The sequence below is a fragment of the Malus domestica genome, chromosome 09, assembly GCF_042453785.1.
Source record: "Malus domestica chromosome 09, GDT2T_hap1".
Taxonomy (NCBI): domain Eukaryota; kingdom Viridiplantae; phylum Streptophyta; class Magnoliopsida; order Rosales; family Rosaceae; genus Malus; species Malus domestica.
The window spans coordinates 11,962,346-11,977,904 of record NC_091669.1 but is presented as its reverse complement, the minus strand read 5'-3'; the positions used below and the strand labels follow the sequence as shown (position 1 = coordinate 11,977,904).

The window sequence follows — 15,559 nt, the reverse complement described above, 5'->3', positions numbered from 1 at the left end:
CTTTGTTCGAGAGAAAGTGCAACAAGATGATTTGGAAGTCTCCGACATTCCCATTGAAGATCAATTTGCCGATATTTTAACCAAGGGGTTACATGGTCCGTTGTTTGTAAAGCATTGTTATAATCTTAAACTTGGTAACCCAAGTTAAGATTGAGGGGGGATATTGACCAGTATAAGAAGGGTAGTATGGTCCAAAAGATTAAATGGTGCTGATATGGAAAAGGGTTAAGTAAGACAGTTAGTTAGTTAGAGCTGTTAGTACCAATAGCTTAGGAGATAAGGCAACCATTGAGCTATATAAGTGTGTAAGACTTTTGTAGTATTCATTCGAAGCAATATACAGAAATTCATAGCATTTGTTCTCTCTCTACAATTCTCTGTCTTTCTCTAAGTTTTTTGCATTTCTTCAATTGTTTGTGCCCTGTTATCATGTAGCTACTCAAGGCTTTAGTTACTTGATCTCGTGGATCCATAATTCTTCTTCACAAACAACCTTAGTGCACCCAAAGGGGAAATTGCTAGGTCTATATATGTTAACTTTTGTAATTAAGTCTTCAACTCCTTCAACTCGGCTAACGCTATACACTGTCTGAGAAATAGTAGTGCTCGAAGTGGCTTAATAACAATATTAAGCTCTCGCTTAAGAGGCAACCCCAGAAGATCTTAGAGAAACACAAGCGAAACTCCTGCACTAAAGGAGTGTCCCCAGGACTCACCTCACGCACACTTATATCAATTATATGTGATTAATTTTGTATGTTATACACCTCGTTTGGAGCAAGTCTCCGCAAAACGTAACCTCTAGTCATGCTGGAATCTAAAAAACCCAACTCCCTTACAAGCATAATGTATCTCATTTCTAATATTGATGTTAATTTCAACATTAAACATAACCAATATGGCTAACACTCTTCCTCACATCCTGAACAAGTAAATTCTCTTTTTTGGTAAATACAACTAATTTCTCTCTAATTTATGGTGGTCATGCATTGTTACATATATATATATGCATGCATAAAACATCTCTTAGACGACCTACATTTTGTGGCATTGGCACCATATTGATATAAAATGGTAGCACAATGAATCAAAGGGGATGCTCCATACTTTCCATAAATGAACTCAAAAATAGGACATTGTCATGAACACTTCACAGAACATCACATGGGAGTCTCCTTCAGTTACGTCACTACCCTTGTTAGTAACTATATGTTCAAATAATGCAGGGGAGAGAGAGAGAGAGAGAGATGAAAAACTTTGAACAGAAGTAGTAACTATATGTTCAAATAATGCAGGCAGAGAGAGAGAGAGAGATATGAAAAACTTCGAACAGAAGTAGTACTCTTGGGGAGGTCAGAAAACAAATCTAGAATAAAAGGCCAATTCAAAAATCCAAGAAGCAAAAACATGAGAGGTCCTCTCATTTTGTTTTTTCTCTTCAAAAAGACCATGACCTCCCTCTCCTTTTTCTTTGCTTTATATGAAAATAAAGCTCTTGAGTGCAACTTCCAGCATAAATGGGTCCCGTTCAAAAAACTCCATTCATAAAAATAGGCAACTCTCCAAATACCCTTTTAACACCATCACACACACACACACCTTCACTTTTTCCCATACATGAAGAGATGGACGGTTAATGGAGCAAGAAAGCAATACACATCAAACCCTCTTCTGTTTTCTCCATCCCTCTTTATATTTCTACTACTTCCTCTCCTCCATTACTATACAATCCAACCTAGCTAGGTAGATAGATACACATATAGTAAGTATATTTCTAGACTATCATCCTTACAAGGCAAATAATGGAGGATGTGTTGGGTAGGATGTGTTGGGTGATGGTTAAGACGTCCATTTTTGCTGTCCTTAAATACCAATCTCTTTAACCAAAAAAGTTACCCACTTCCCACTTCTGCAATTCTTCCTTCCGGTTGCCAAGTGCAACCCCAAAAGAAAAACTCAAAGTCAAGAAGTAATTATTTTCTTTGTGTTTATATATCCCTAATCCTCTATTCCTTCTTTGCTTTGTTTTCTTTTAAAAGTTGGTTTAGTGGTCTTAAACAAAAATAAAGCTCACACGTAACTCAATAGGTTAATCCATGTCTATTGCTTTATTACAAATATAGTTGTCAACTGATCTTGATCATGCCTTTTAACTAAAGAGTGGTTTTTTGGTGTTTTTCTTGGCTAGCTAGCTAACAGAAAGAGCCACAACTAATCTATTTGGAGGGGTTTTTGCCATTTTTCATCCTTGCAACAATGGAGTTCGCAAATCAAGCACCTGAGAGCTCTACCCAAAAAAAATTGGGAAGAGGCAAAATTGAGATTAAGCGGATCGAAAACACTACCAATCGACAAGTCACCTTCTGCAAACGCCGCAACGGATTGCTTAAGAAAGCCTATGAATTGTCTGTTCTTTGTGATGCTGAAGTTGCTCTTATCGTCTTCTCCACCCGTGGCCGCCTCTATGAGTATGCTAACAACAGGTTTGCATATTACTTTGTAATTTACTTATTTAACTGTTTTGTTCTTGCACTTCAGGTTCTCTCTCTCTCTCTCTCTCTCTCTCTCTCTCTCTGAGTTCTTCTGATTTGATCTTCAAGTAGTCTTTTCCAATTCAATTAATCACTATATTCCCTTTTATATATGACCTTAACTTTTCAGCTGGAAGCTAATTTTGATTATTTAGTTACACATAAAATTCTAACTGCTAACTTGTTTTTGTTTTTCAATCTCGCTGTTGTTTAAAAAATATTAAGTCTGGTTTAGGAGCAGTTGAGACTAATTATTTTGTTCTTTTGGTTTTGGGTGTGGCTAGCTAGGGTGAAATGAGTAATTTTATTTTGGGGAACAAACTTGAGTAAGCTTTGAGGTATATTTCAGCTTATCAACCAGAAAACTTTGATCTTTGGGGTAATATAGTATTTTTTTTTTTTATATTTTCTTTATATTTTGTGCCTATTCTTTCTATAGCTTAGCTCTCTATGCAGATCTGTAGGATCACAGATAGAAATAGAGGAAGTTGTGTATTAATCCTAGCAGTTTTTGTATGAAAACAATCTTAGGGTTACAAAGAGTTGCAGGTCTGTTAGATCAGCTTCCATGTATCTCCATTGTTGTTAAACTACTTCTCTCTCTCTCTCCACATGTCATCTACCAGTAGGCCATAAAATGTATGTCTGCAGATCACAAAGCTGTCCAACTCTCATTAGCCAGTTCCCTTCATCTCATGACGCTTCCTAAGTAAACATGTCAGTTCAGCTAAGAAGCAAATTGTACGTATTTTTTGGCCCAAGTAAAATGAATGTATATACAAGTTAAAACCCAAATAAAAACTTCAATCAGATTGCCAGACCTAAGTAAATTCACCACCTTTTTTGTAGTTATGTTCTATACATTAATTTTTGTCCTCTTTGACCCTTTCTGGAACATGAAGGAGGAGGCTAGGGTGTGGTTAGCTAGGGTTTCAAAGTCAAATTACATATCAACCAAGCCATGCTTCAATCAGTCAGCTGCAAGTCTGAGAAATAGGTTCAAAAGCCTACTGGATGTCTAAACTTTTGTCTTATCTTCAACAGAAATCACACAAGAAATAATTAGGACTAAAAAACTCAAATGGGAATCTTGAAACCTTGTTATAATTCTTTCATTATATTACTCTCCAAGCACCATATAATATGTTGAAATTCACACAAAAAGATGAAGACTGTTTTCATCATTGTGGCGGGTCTGGAAGGCTAGATCAGTAGATCTTGTGTTTAGGGTTTTAAAACCCAAAGTCCAGTACCAATACTTGGGGTACTTTTTAGTATGCTCGGGGGTATTCTATACTCCGAAATTTCTGATGTTTAGATTCTTCGTAAAAAAATACAATAATCTGGATCTAATGACCCAAATACTCTGGAAAACAATAGAAATTTCGCCTGTTTAATACATATACATATATATATATATGTATATATATATTAGGAAGTGGTATATGGAAGTGCCTACGGTTTCTTGTGTGAGTGAGTGAGCTGTATTGTTTCTTTGAGTTTACAGCTTACGAATCTATGGTCACGTCAGACATGATGTTTCTGTTCTTCCAGTCCGGACAAAGGGAAAAGGAACATCACCCGATCTTTTTCTTGAGCATTCTAAGAATCTCGCGATAATAATCGTTCATCGTACATCATACGGTCGGTTTTTGTTAGGTATTATTTATATTTAATTCTAAATTTTAAATTTTGAAATGATTTCTCATCTCACGATGAATGGTTACGATCACGGAATCCCTAGAATTTCCAAAAAAAAAAAATCTGACGATGATCCTTTTTTCGGACAAAGAAGCTGCTGTGGCAAAATGATTCCCTTCACTTCCATCTTCTCTTCTCACTTTTTATCATTTTCCCAATATCTTCCCCTTATTTTGTTTCTTTTTATTTTTTGAGTTTCTGTGGTGAAAAAGATGAAAAATAATTCTCCTTACTCTTATTGTGTGCATTATAATTACTTTAATATCTATGGACTGTTGAGAATGAGTCTCACATTGATGGATGTGAGGAGGTACCTTGTATGGACTTATAAGAGGTTGAGTTACTCCTCATATTACTAATTGGTTTTATGGTGAAACCTCAACTTTCTTCATGGTAGGGGGCGTGTTGAAAATGAGTTTCACATTGATAGAAAGAAGGACCTTGCATGAGCTTATAAAATGTTGGGTTACTCTTCATATTGCCAATTAGTTTTATGGTAGAACCTTTATTTTCTTCATGGACACATAGAGTAATTAGTCATGAGTTCTTTCATCTTTCTGGAAACAATGTCATCAACAAAACAAAAGAGACTCTAACTTATGCTTCAAAATTCATGTGTGTGTGTGTGTGTGTGTGTGTGTCTAATATATATATGCATATATCGCTGCAAAACCCCAGAAGAGGGAGAATGGTGTTTATTTAGTATCATGCTTTTACTGAACCATATCTATACATAGATTTGTTTATTATTTTCCTGCATATACTCCAAGAAAAGTTGTCTGACTCCGTGAAAAGAGAGAGGCGAATGAAGGAAAGATGAAATGACTGAGCGGAATGGAGAAGATAAGTCTGTGAAGAAAAAAAACAATGCTAAAAGTGGCTGCAAAAACAGACATCTTTCTCTCAGAGATTCAAAGACATAAAAGGAAATAAATTCTTTTCTATGAATAAAATTCACTTGTCTAATACCATAACTTTGTATAAGTTTAAAGGGTCCTTTGGTGTTTTGGGGTCATCAGATGGGAATAGGACTGTTCCTTAGGGTTATTGGTCATTGTGTAAAGGTTTACTGACACGTGGCGTAGATTTAGAGATTGTGAGACGGGAACCAATCATATTTGGGGATCTTCTGCCAGCATGGCAGAGGCAACCAAACACTGCAGGGCTCGACAAAATTAAGGTTACAACTCTCCAAGAGCACAGTGAAATTGAATAGTTCTGTTTGATTCTTTTGTTTTTCTATTTTGGGGTAAATTTTTTGTTCTGTTCTATGTTGCATAACATCAACAGTGGTAGAGCCACATCTGGCCATACAGCTTAGCCCCTCTGAAAAATATTTGGTACCATTGGAAAATTGATGTGTTTATATTTACAATGTTGCTACTTTTTCAAGTTAGCAAATTCGGTCCCACAATATGTTTTATTCAAAACATAATGCTAAGCAATGGAGTTGATTGGTGGAAGAGTCGCTAATATTTAATATTATCAAAGAGATTTTTTGAAATGTCATATGTTGCATAACATCAATAGTGGTAGAGCCACATCTGGCCATACAGCTTAGCCCCTCTGAAAAAATATTTGGTACCATTGGAAAATTGATGTGTTTATATTTACAATGTTGCTACTTTTTCAAGTTAGCAAATTCGGTCCCACAATATGTTTTATTCAAAACATATCGCTAAGCAATGGAGTTGAATTGGTGGAAGAGTCGCTAATATATAATATTATCAAAGGTATATTTTTTGAAATATCATATGAATTTATACACCATTTTTACAGTGTCATATGAACTCAAATTGTAAGTAATTTGTCCTATCAATTTTTCAAAATCATTAATTTGTTATCTCATCCTACTCCGTTATAATTTTCATATGAAATAAGTCATGTGCCTTGTGTTAAAGGTTATTTCGGACATTTGACTCCTTTTTGTTTCATTTCATTACTTGCCATGAGCCGTAACTTGGTAAAAATGACAAATTTGATATTTACCATTGTTTTAGATGACAACTAATATACTTCAAGAACATGTGTATATATTTTGAAGACACTATATTGTTTGAGAGAAAATTGATCAGGATTCAGTCATATGTATCTCAATGTCTATATATGTGTGTGTATTTCTGGAGGTTCTTACATTATTTCTCTGAATTCAGATTTTGCAGACATTCTTTTACTAATTAACTTCCATAACAGTTGTTCTGAGTTGGGTCCATGATCAAACAGGAAACGATATTCATGCTAGCTAGTCCATATAAAATATATTCTATATCTGTAGGGTATCCATAACGCTCATGATTAGTTAATATAAAGTATTGAAAACGCAATTTTCATGTGATATACACCTAAAAATATACGTTGAGGATGATAGTTAGGAGTTTTACCTCACACAGAAGCAGCAAGAAACTTGATCTTCAAGAATCAAGACGTCCACATATGATTGCTTCGATTCGATGATGCCACGAAGGTTTTTCTTCCCCGACACGACCAAAATAAGTCACCAATTAAAAACCCTCAAAGAATTGATGATGGTTCACTTGGAACTTTAAAATTTCTCAAGGCGAGAGAATCTGAGAAAAAATGCAAAAGGCTTGACAAAAACGTTGGGTTATTTGTTTTTGTTCTACTGCAATTCTGCATGATGACTAATAATTAATAAGAGAGTGAGATGATAGAATAAAGAAATAGGGTTTTGATCTCTCAATGTGTGCGGCAGCTTTATTTGATTTATGAGGTGTTATGGTTGGCCTCTAGGCGCCTAGCTTATCCCTTTTAGGGCAACATTCTACAGTATTTCCTATATTGGTGCCATTTCTAATTAAAATACCTAAGAAATAGGGCATTTCATTCCAAATTATTTAAGTGTTTGAAGAACCACATAAAAATTTGGAAGTTTAGCTTAATTTCTTTTTCCCTTTGCAGCGTTAGAGCAACAATCGACAGGTACAAAAAAGCATGCGCTGATTCTACGGACGGTGGATCTGTATCAGAAGCTAACACTCAGGTAAACTTCTTTTAGATGATGAATACAAAAGGATAATGTTTTCTATAGCAGCCTTGGAAGTGGAAGTCCTTATGTAGAAGGAAAGCCTAATAGTTTAATTTCTCTATAAATTAACTATTTATATCCAATTTTGGTCACCTAATCCACATTATTGCAATGCTCCTGATCCAAGCTTAAGCTTCCTCTTTTCTAGACATGAATTTCGTCCACTGTTTGTTCATTTAATTTGTATGTACTGAAACGGTTCAAATTGGTTTTACGAGCTTGTCTAATGCGTCACCATACATGGCCTCAGTTTTATCAGCAGGAAGCATCAAAACTGCGAAGACAGATCCGAGAAATTCAGAATTCAAACAGGTAAATTAAGTTGATTTCATTAGATAATTAACTACATTGTCTAATTTCTGTCCATCTAAACATTCTGCCTCTCTCTCTCCAGGCATATACTGGGGGAATCCCTTAGCACCTTGAAAGTCAAGGAACTGAAAAACCTAGAAGGAAGATTGGAGAAAGGAATCAGCAGAATAAGATCCAAAAAGGTACTCCATTTCCCTATTTTAATTGCAAAAATCTGTTTAATTCCTTCAAGTTTACTTAATCCCTACTCAAAATCTCAACTGACGTGTGCTCGGATAAACCGCAGAATGAAATCCTGTTTTCTGAAATCGAATTCATGCAAAAGAGGGTAACTTTATCTTCTACTATACTACTAAGTTACATGCCCTTGGTGCCAAATTGCATTCTTCACGTTACTTATACAATATGCTGCTTCTTAAAAATAATACTACGTACGTTTGTGCATGCAGGAGACTGAGCTGCAACACCACAACAATTTTCTGAGAGCAAAGGTGAACATTCGAATGCATAAGTCAATACCGAAAAGTTGAACTTAATTACGAATAAGAATGATAAATTAATGAATGAATGGTACAGATAGCTGAAAGCGAGAGGGAACAGCAGCAGCAGCAAACACATATGATGCCGGGAACTTCCTACGATCCGTCGATGCCTTCGAATTCGTATGACAGGAACTTCTTCCCTGTGATCTTGGAGTCCAATAATAACCATTACCCTCGCCAAGGCCAGACAGCTCTCCAACTTGTGTAAGTTTTATTACCATTACTAGTAATACAATTTATATTTTCTTTCTAAAACACATACAGATGAGATAATTAGTCACTGTTTACTTTTGGTCTTTGGATGCAGTTGAAATGCTGGACTGCCGTCTGATGTTCTTCTATCCATATCCTCTGATCTGTCTTCATAAATCTATGAGATAATTGACGTTGTAGTTTTTATGTATATGGGAGAACCAGTTTGCTCATGTTCTCCATAATATATATATGTGTGATGATGGACCCCAATTCTGTGATAACATATATAGTAAATTTTATTTTCTCACCCTAATTAAAGTTCCATCTCTATTATCTTGTTCATCTGCATAAATTCCTAATTTCTGCAAATTACAGTTTCAACACGCATGAATAACTTGACAAATATACACATAGAATAATATGTGCACACCGTGATTGACTAGTAAGTAGGAATGACTACTTCCAACATGAGTCAAATATTTTCCTTTCAGAAATTAAAACAAAATGAACAGAAAAATGCGTGCACACATGTCATACCGTTATATGTAGTTTCCACAAAGTTCGTTTATATTTTCGTTTTGTAAAAAATGGATTATAAGGTTGATCTCTGTTCTCCTGCGCATGAAAGAACAAAAAGGAGTGGTTGAGACTTAACCGTTCACTCGGGAAAAAACATGCGCGGGAGAAAATTTCTGTTATAATGTTTGCCCAAGGAGCCAAGAAAGTGCATGGCTAGGGTGATAACTAGGTTTTTGACTTTATCGAAGAGAAAATGGGCCATTGGGGGAGGGTACTTGCAATATTTCCATCACTTTCACGTGAGCTGCTCATCTATTGCGGTATGCCCAATATGGCCCAACTTCATAACATTGTGCTTTAACGTATTCAATTATTTGGAATAAAATCCATTAGAGGCAATTGTAGGCAAGGCTGTGGTACCACTCTACTAGACTTGGTAGTTTTTGACACGACACGAAAACGACACGAAAATAACGGGTTTCGGATCAACACGATAACTTATCGGATCATTATCGGGTGACCCGTTAAGAACCCGTTAATAACAGGTTCTTAACAGGTATACACGCGGGTAACACGTGGGTAACCCGTTTCGACCCGTTAAGAAAAAAAGATTTATTACTAAAAGATTTTAAAGTTTAATTACTAAAAGATTTATTATAAAACACAATAGTCATATTAATATATACAATATATTCTATATTAAATATATAATTTTGTATTATTGTTCTATATAAATTATAAAAAAAAAAAGTTTTAGTCATTATTTATTTTTATTATGAGAGTTCCTTATTATCATTACTAGGATAAATTTTACATAACATATTCTTGTACATAAATTTTACTAAATTTTACATAACATACTAGTATAGTATTTGTATATGCAAGAACTAAGAAGACATACATAAAAGTATGAAAAATGTGAAAGAATATATAAACACTCGTGATTTATCATTATTCCTCTACAAATAGATAATTGTTACACTTATATTATCATTTAGATTTTTAAAATCCTTCAAGTCCTCATGAATAATGTTTTTTATTTGAGGGCAAAATTAATATAATTAATAATAATTATTGTAGAAGTGTAAAAAATGTAAAAATATATATATACAATCACTCATATATAAAAAAATGTAAATGCTTTAAATTAAAGATCAAATTTATTCATTACATTCTTATAGGGTCGAGGAGTGTATATGTACAAAATCATCAAAATCAAAGCTAAAATAACCGTTAAATTGTGATTTTTCATTTATAACCGTCGAAAACTTTTGTTCCGTTACGTAATCTCTGAATGTTTGTTTTTTATGATTTTTTACGTATGCGATCTTGGAATGTGTACAAATAAGTTTGACGGTTTGATCGTTGAAAAACGTTTTGTAGAATGCATATTGCGTCAAAACAATAGATTAAACAAACACTTGGAGTTAATATTATACTTGTATTAAGTATAAAATAAGTTTTTGTGGTATCCACTAGTATAAATACTTTAAATTAAAGATCAAATGTATTCATTACATTCTTATATGGTCGATGAGTGTATCTGTAAAAAAATCATCAAAATCGGAGTTAAAATAACCGTTAAATTGTGATTTTTCGTTTATAACCGTCGAAAACTTTTGTTCCGTTACGTAATCTCTGAATGTTTATTTGTTATGATTTTTTACGTATGCAATCTCGAAATGTGTACAAATACGTTTGATGGTTGGATCGTTAAAAAAAGTTTCATAGAATGCATATTGCGTCAAAATAGTAGATTAAACAAACACTTAAGTTAATATTATACTTTAATTAAGTATAAAAAAAGTTTTTGTGGTATCCACTAGTGTAAATACTTTAAATTAAAGATCAAATTTATTCATTACATTCTTATAGGGTCGAGGAGTGTATCTGTAAAAAATCATCAAAATCGGAACTCAAATAACCGTTAAATTGTGATTTTTCGTTTATAACCGTCGAAAACTTTTGTTCCGTTACGTAATCTCTGAATGTTCGTTTTTTATGATTTTTTACGTATGCGATCTCGGAATGTGTACAAATAAGTTTGACGGTTGGATCGTTGAAAAAAGTTTTGTAGAATGCATATTGCGTCAAAACGGTAGATTAAACAAACACTTAGAGTTAATATTATACTTCTATTAAGTATAAAAAAAGTTTTTGTGGTATCCACTAGTGTAAATACTTTAAATTAAAGATCAAATTTATTCATTACATTCTTATAGGGTCGAGGAGTGTATTTGTAAAAAATCATCAAAATCGGAACTCAAATAACCGTTAAATTGTGATTTTTCGTTTATAACCGTCGAAAACTTTTGTTCCGTTACGTAATCTCTGAATGTTTGTTTTTTTATGATTTTTTACGTATGCGATCTTGGAATGTGTACAAATAAGTTTGACGGTTTGATCGTTGAAAAACGTTTTGTAGAATGCATATTGCGTCAAAACAATAGATTAAACAAACACTTGGAGTTAATATTATACTTGTATTAAGTATAAAATAAGTTTTTGTGGTATCCACTAGTATAAATACTTTAAATTAAAGATCAAATGTATTCATTACATTCTTATATGGTCGAGGAGTGTATCTGTAAAAAAATCATCAAAATCGGAGTTAAAATAACCGTTAAATTGTGATTTTTCGTTTATAACCGTCGAAAACTTTTGTTCCGTTACGTAATCTCTGAATGTTTATTTGTTATGATTTTTTACGTATGCAATCTCGAAATGTGTACAAATACGTTTGATGGTTGGATCGTTAAAAAAAGTTTCATAGAATGCATATTGCGTCAAAATAGTAGATTAAACAAACACTTAAGTTAATATTATACTTTAATTAAGTATAAAAAAAGTTTTTGTGGTATCCACTAGTGTAAATACTTTAAATTAAAGATCAAATTTATTCATTACATTCTTATAGGGTCGAGGAGTGTATCTGTAAAAAATCATCAAAATCGGAACTCAAATAACCGTTAAATTGTGATTTTTCGTTTATAACCGTCGAAAACTTTTGTTCCGTTACGTAATCTCTGAATGTTCGTTTTTTATGATTTTTTACGTATGCGATCTCGGAATGTGTACAAATAAGTTTGACGGTTGGATCGTTGAAAAAAGTTTTGTAGAATGCATATTGCGTCAAAACGGTAGATTAAACAAACACTTAGAGTTAATATTATACTTCTATTAAGTATAAAAAAAGTTTTTGTGGTATCCACTAGTGTAAATACTTTAAATTAAAGATCAAATTTATTCATTACATTCTTATAGGGTCGAGGAGTGTATTTGTAAAAAATCATCAAAATCGGAACTCAAATAACCGTTAAATTGTGATTTTTCGTTTATAACCGTCGAAAACTTTTGTTCCGTTACGTAATCTCTGAATGTTTGTTTTTTTATGATTTTTTACGTATGCGATCTCGGAATGTGTACAAATAATTTTGACGGTTGGATCATTGAAAAACGTTTTGTAGAATGCATATTGCGTCAAAACAGTAGATTAAACAAACACTTAGAGTTAATATTATACTTCTATTAAGTAGAAAATAAGTTCCACTAGTGTAAATACTTTAAATTAAAGATCAAATTTATTCATTACATTCTTATAGGTCGAGGAGTCTATCTATAAAAAATCATCAAAATCGGAGATAAAATAACCGTTAAATTATGATTTTTCGTTTATAACCGTCGAAAACTTTTGTTCCATTATGTAATCTCTGAATGTTTGTTTTTTATGATTTTTTACGTATGCGATCTCGGAATGTGTACAAATAAGTTTGACGGTTGGATCGTTGAAAAAAGTTTCGTAGAATGCATATTGCGTCAAAACGGTAGATTAAACAAACACTTAGAGTTAATATTATACTTCTATTAAGTATAAAATAAGTTTTTGTGGTATCCACTAGTGTAAATACTTTAAATTAAAGATCAAATTTATTCATTACATTCTTATAGGGTTGAGGAGTGTATCTGTAAAAAATCATCAAAATCGGAGCTAAAATAACCGTTAAATTATGATTTTTCGTTTATAACCGTCGAAAACTTTTGTTCCGTTACGTAATCTCTGAATGTTTGTTTTTTATGATATTTTACGTATGCGATCTCGGAATGTGTACAAATAAGTTTGACGGTTGGATCGTTGAAAAAAGTTTTGTATAATGCATATTGCGTCAAAACAGTAGATTAAACAAACACTTAGAGTTAATATTATACTTCTATTAAGTATAAAATAAGTTTTTGTGGTATCCACTAGTGTAAAGACTTTAAATTAAAGATCAAATTTATTCATTACATTCTTATAGGATTGAGGAGTGTATCTGTAAAAAATCATCAAAATCGGAGATAAATTAACCGTTAAATTGTGATTTTTCGTATATAACCGTCGAAAACTTTTGTTATATTACGTAATCTCTGAATGTTTGTTTGTTATGATTTTTTATGTATGCGATCTCGGAATGTGTACAAATAAGTTTGACGGTTGGATCGTTGAAAAAAGTTTTGTAGAATGCATATTGCGTCAAAACAGTAGATTAAACAAACACTTAGAGTGAATATTATACTTCTATTAAGTATAAATACTTTAAATTGAAGATCAAATTTATTCATTACATTCTTATAGGTCGAGGAGTCTATCTGTAAAAAATCATCAAAATCGGAGATAAAATAACCGTTAAATTGTGATTTTTCGTTTATAACCATCGAAATTTTTTGTTCCATTACGTAATCTCTGAATGTTTGTTTTTTACGATTTTTTACGTATGCGATCTCGGAATATGTACAAATAAGTTTGATGGTTAGATCGTTGAAAAAAGTTTCGTAGAATGCATATTGCGTCAAAATAGTAGATTAAACAAACACTTAGAGTTAATATTATACTTTTATTAAGTATAAAATAAGTTTTTGTGGTATCCACTAGTGTAAATACTTTAAATTAAAGATCAAATTTATTCATTACATTCTTATAGGGTCGATGAGTGTATCTGTAAAAGATCATCAAAATCGGAGCTAAAATAACCGTTAAATTGTGATTTTTCGTTTATAACCGTCGAAAAGTTTTGTTCCGTTACGTAATCTCTGAATGTTTGTTTTTTATGATTTTTTACGTATGCAATCTTGGAATGTGTACAAATAAGTTTGACGGTTGGATCGTTGAAAAAAGTTTTTGGACCGCCAGCAATAGATAATTTTGTAGTAGTGAAACCTTAAATTTATTTAACTGTCGATTGTCATTTACGGTTTATTCTTCTTACTGAATTTCATTTTTAAAATTTTATTTTTTGAAAACATGATCATCTGGCGGATGTAAGAAGATGATATCACATTTCGATATTTACGGTTAACTGAAATATGAGTCAATGTCATATAATTTGTAGAAACTTTATAAACATCAAGCAATATTTTCACTAACCGCAAAACTCTAAATATAATATCAATGATCCAAACCGTTCATCTACCTGCACCCTCTAATAGATTATGTTTTCAAAAAAGAAAATCTAAAAAAACGAAATTTGATGAGAACAATGAAGCATAAATGTAAACAACAATCAATGGTTAAATTTTGATCTATGATTTATATGATTATAGTGGCGAATTTCGAAGTTAAGCTCTTCATGAAAGTTATAAAGCTTGTCATTACGAGTGTTTATATATTTTTTTCTATATTTTTTTACACTTCTACATTAATTAAAAAACTATTAATAAAGACTTTAGGTAAGCGAAAATATACTTAAAACAAAATTGCGTTTTTATGTTTTGGATGTGATAATATGGAATGTATATACTTATTTAGTATTATGTTTTTCATTTGATTATTTATTGGTTTAAAATATATTTTCCTTAACGGGTAACGGGTTGGGTCATATTACCTGTTAATATTATCGGGTCGATTTCGGGTCGGGTCATTTTACCCGTTTATTTTAACGGGTGTTACACGACACGACCCGTTAAGATATCGGGTATGACACGAAAACGACACGAACACGGAAAACACGACACGAATGCCATGTCTACACTCTACCATATACTTTATAGGTAAACGTCATTTTCTGCGCATGTAAAGGACGTATGCATTTGGGACCAAAGACGCTAAGAAAATTTGTACATGCGAAAATATTAATGTGGATACATTTTATATCCGTATGGTATACCATTAGTTAGAACACTTTCAACCAAAAACAACTTCATCATCTTTCGTTTTTGTTTGAATCAGTCGAACGAGAGAAAATTCAGCAGTGCTAACGTATTAGGGCAGTTCGGGCAACTCTCGCATCAAATAAAAACTCCGTGGAATCAAATGAGATTAAAATGCAGAAAGTCTCATGCTTTTGCAAGAAGTGTCCTACGAATGATATGATCGAACTTTCTTTACCCAAAATTTTCTTGCCCGCCAACCATACTTATTGTTGTGGTAAAGAATGCTTTTAGAATCGTGAAATAAATAATTTACAATAACATAAGTAAGTCTACGCAATGTTGACAACACATCGTCATCCCTTATTGTATGGGCATGTGACTGAGCAGTTCGATGCATTCCACGACCCATTTATAATAATGCCTTGTAATCACAAGATGCATGAGTAACTGATGCTAGCACCGCCCAAACCATTTATCTATTGGCGGCCTTATTGTTCTCCTTTTCTCTGTTCCTTTTTAAAATACAGCAAGTAAAAAGAATAGGAATCAGATTACTCTAAAACTTGAGCAATTATGGTAGATAAGCC

General features: G+C 32.7%; 1 protein-coding gene across 5 annotated transcripts; it reads left to right on the top strand.

The window, feature by feature from the left end:
- Positions 1-1,576: 1,576 nt before the first annotated feature.
- LOC103443209 (agamous-like MADS-box protein AGL1) lies at positions 1,577-8,660 on the top strand. 5 transcript variants are annotated; one of them, XM_008382010.4, is made up of 9 exons: positions 1,577-1,969; positions 2,193-2,483; positions 7,152-7,233; positions 7,529-7,590; positions 7,673-7,772; positions 7,877-7,918; positions 8,040-8,081; positions 8,167-8,336; positions 8,440-8,660. In XM_008382010.4, the coding sequence occupies exons 2-9, from the start codon at positions 2,257-2,259 to the stop codon at positions 8,441-8,443; spliced, it is 729 nt and encodes a 242-aa protein (XP_008380232.1). In that variant the 5' UTR covers positions 1,577-1,969; positions 2,193-2,256; the 3' UTR covers positions 8,444-8,660.
- Positions 8,661-15,559: the final 6,899 nt, after the last annotated feature.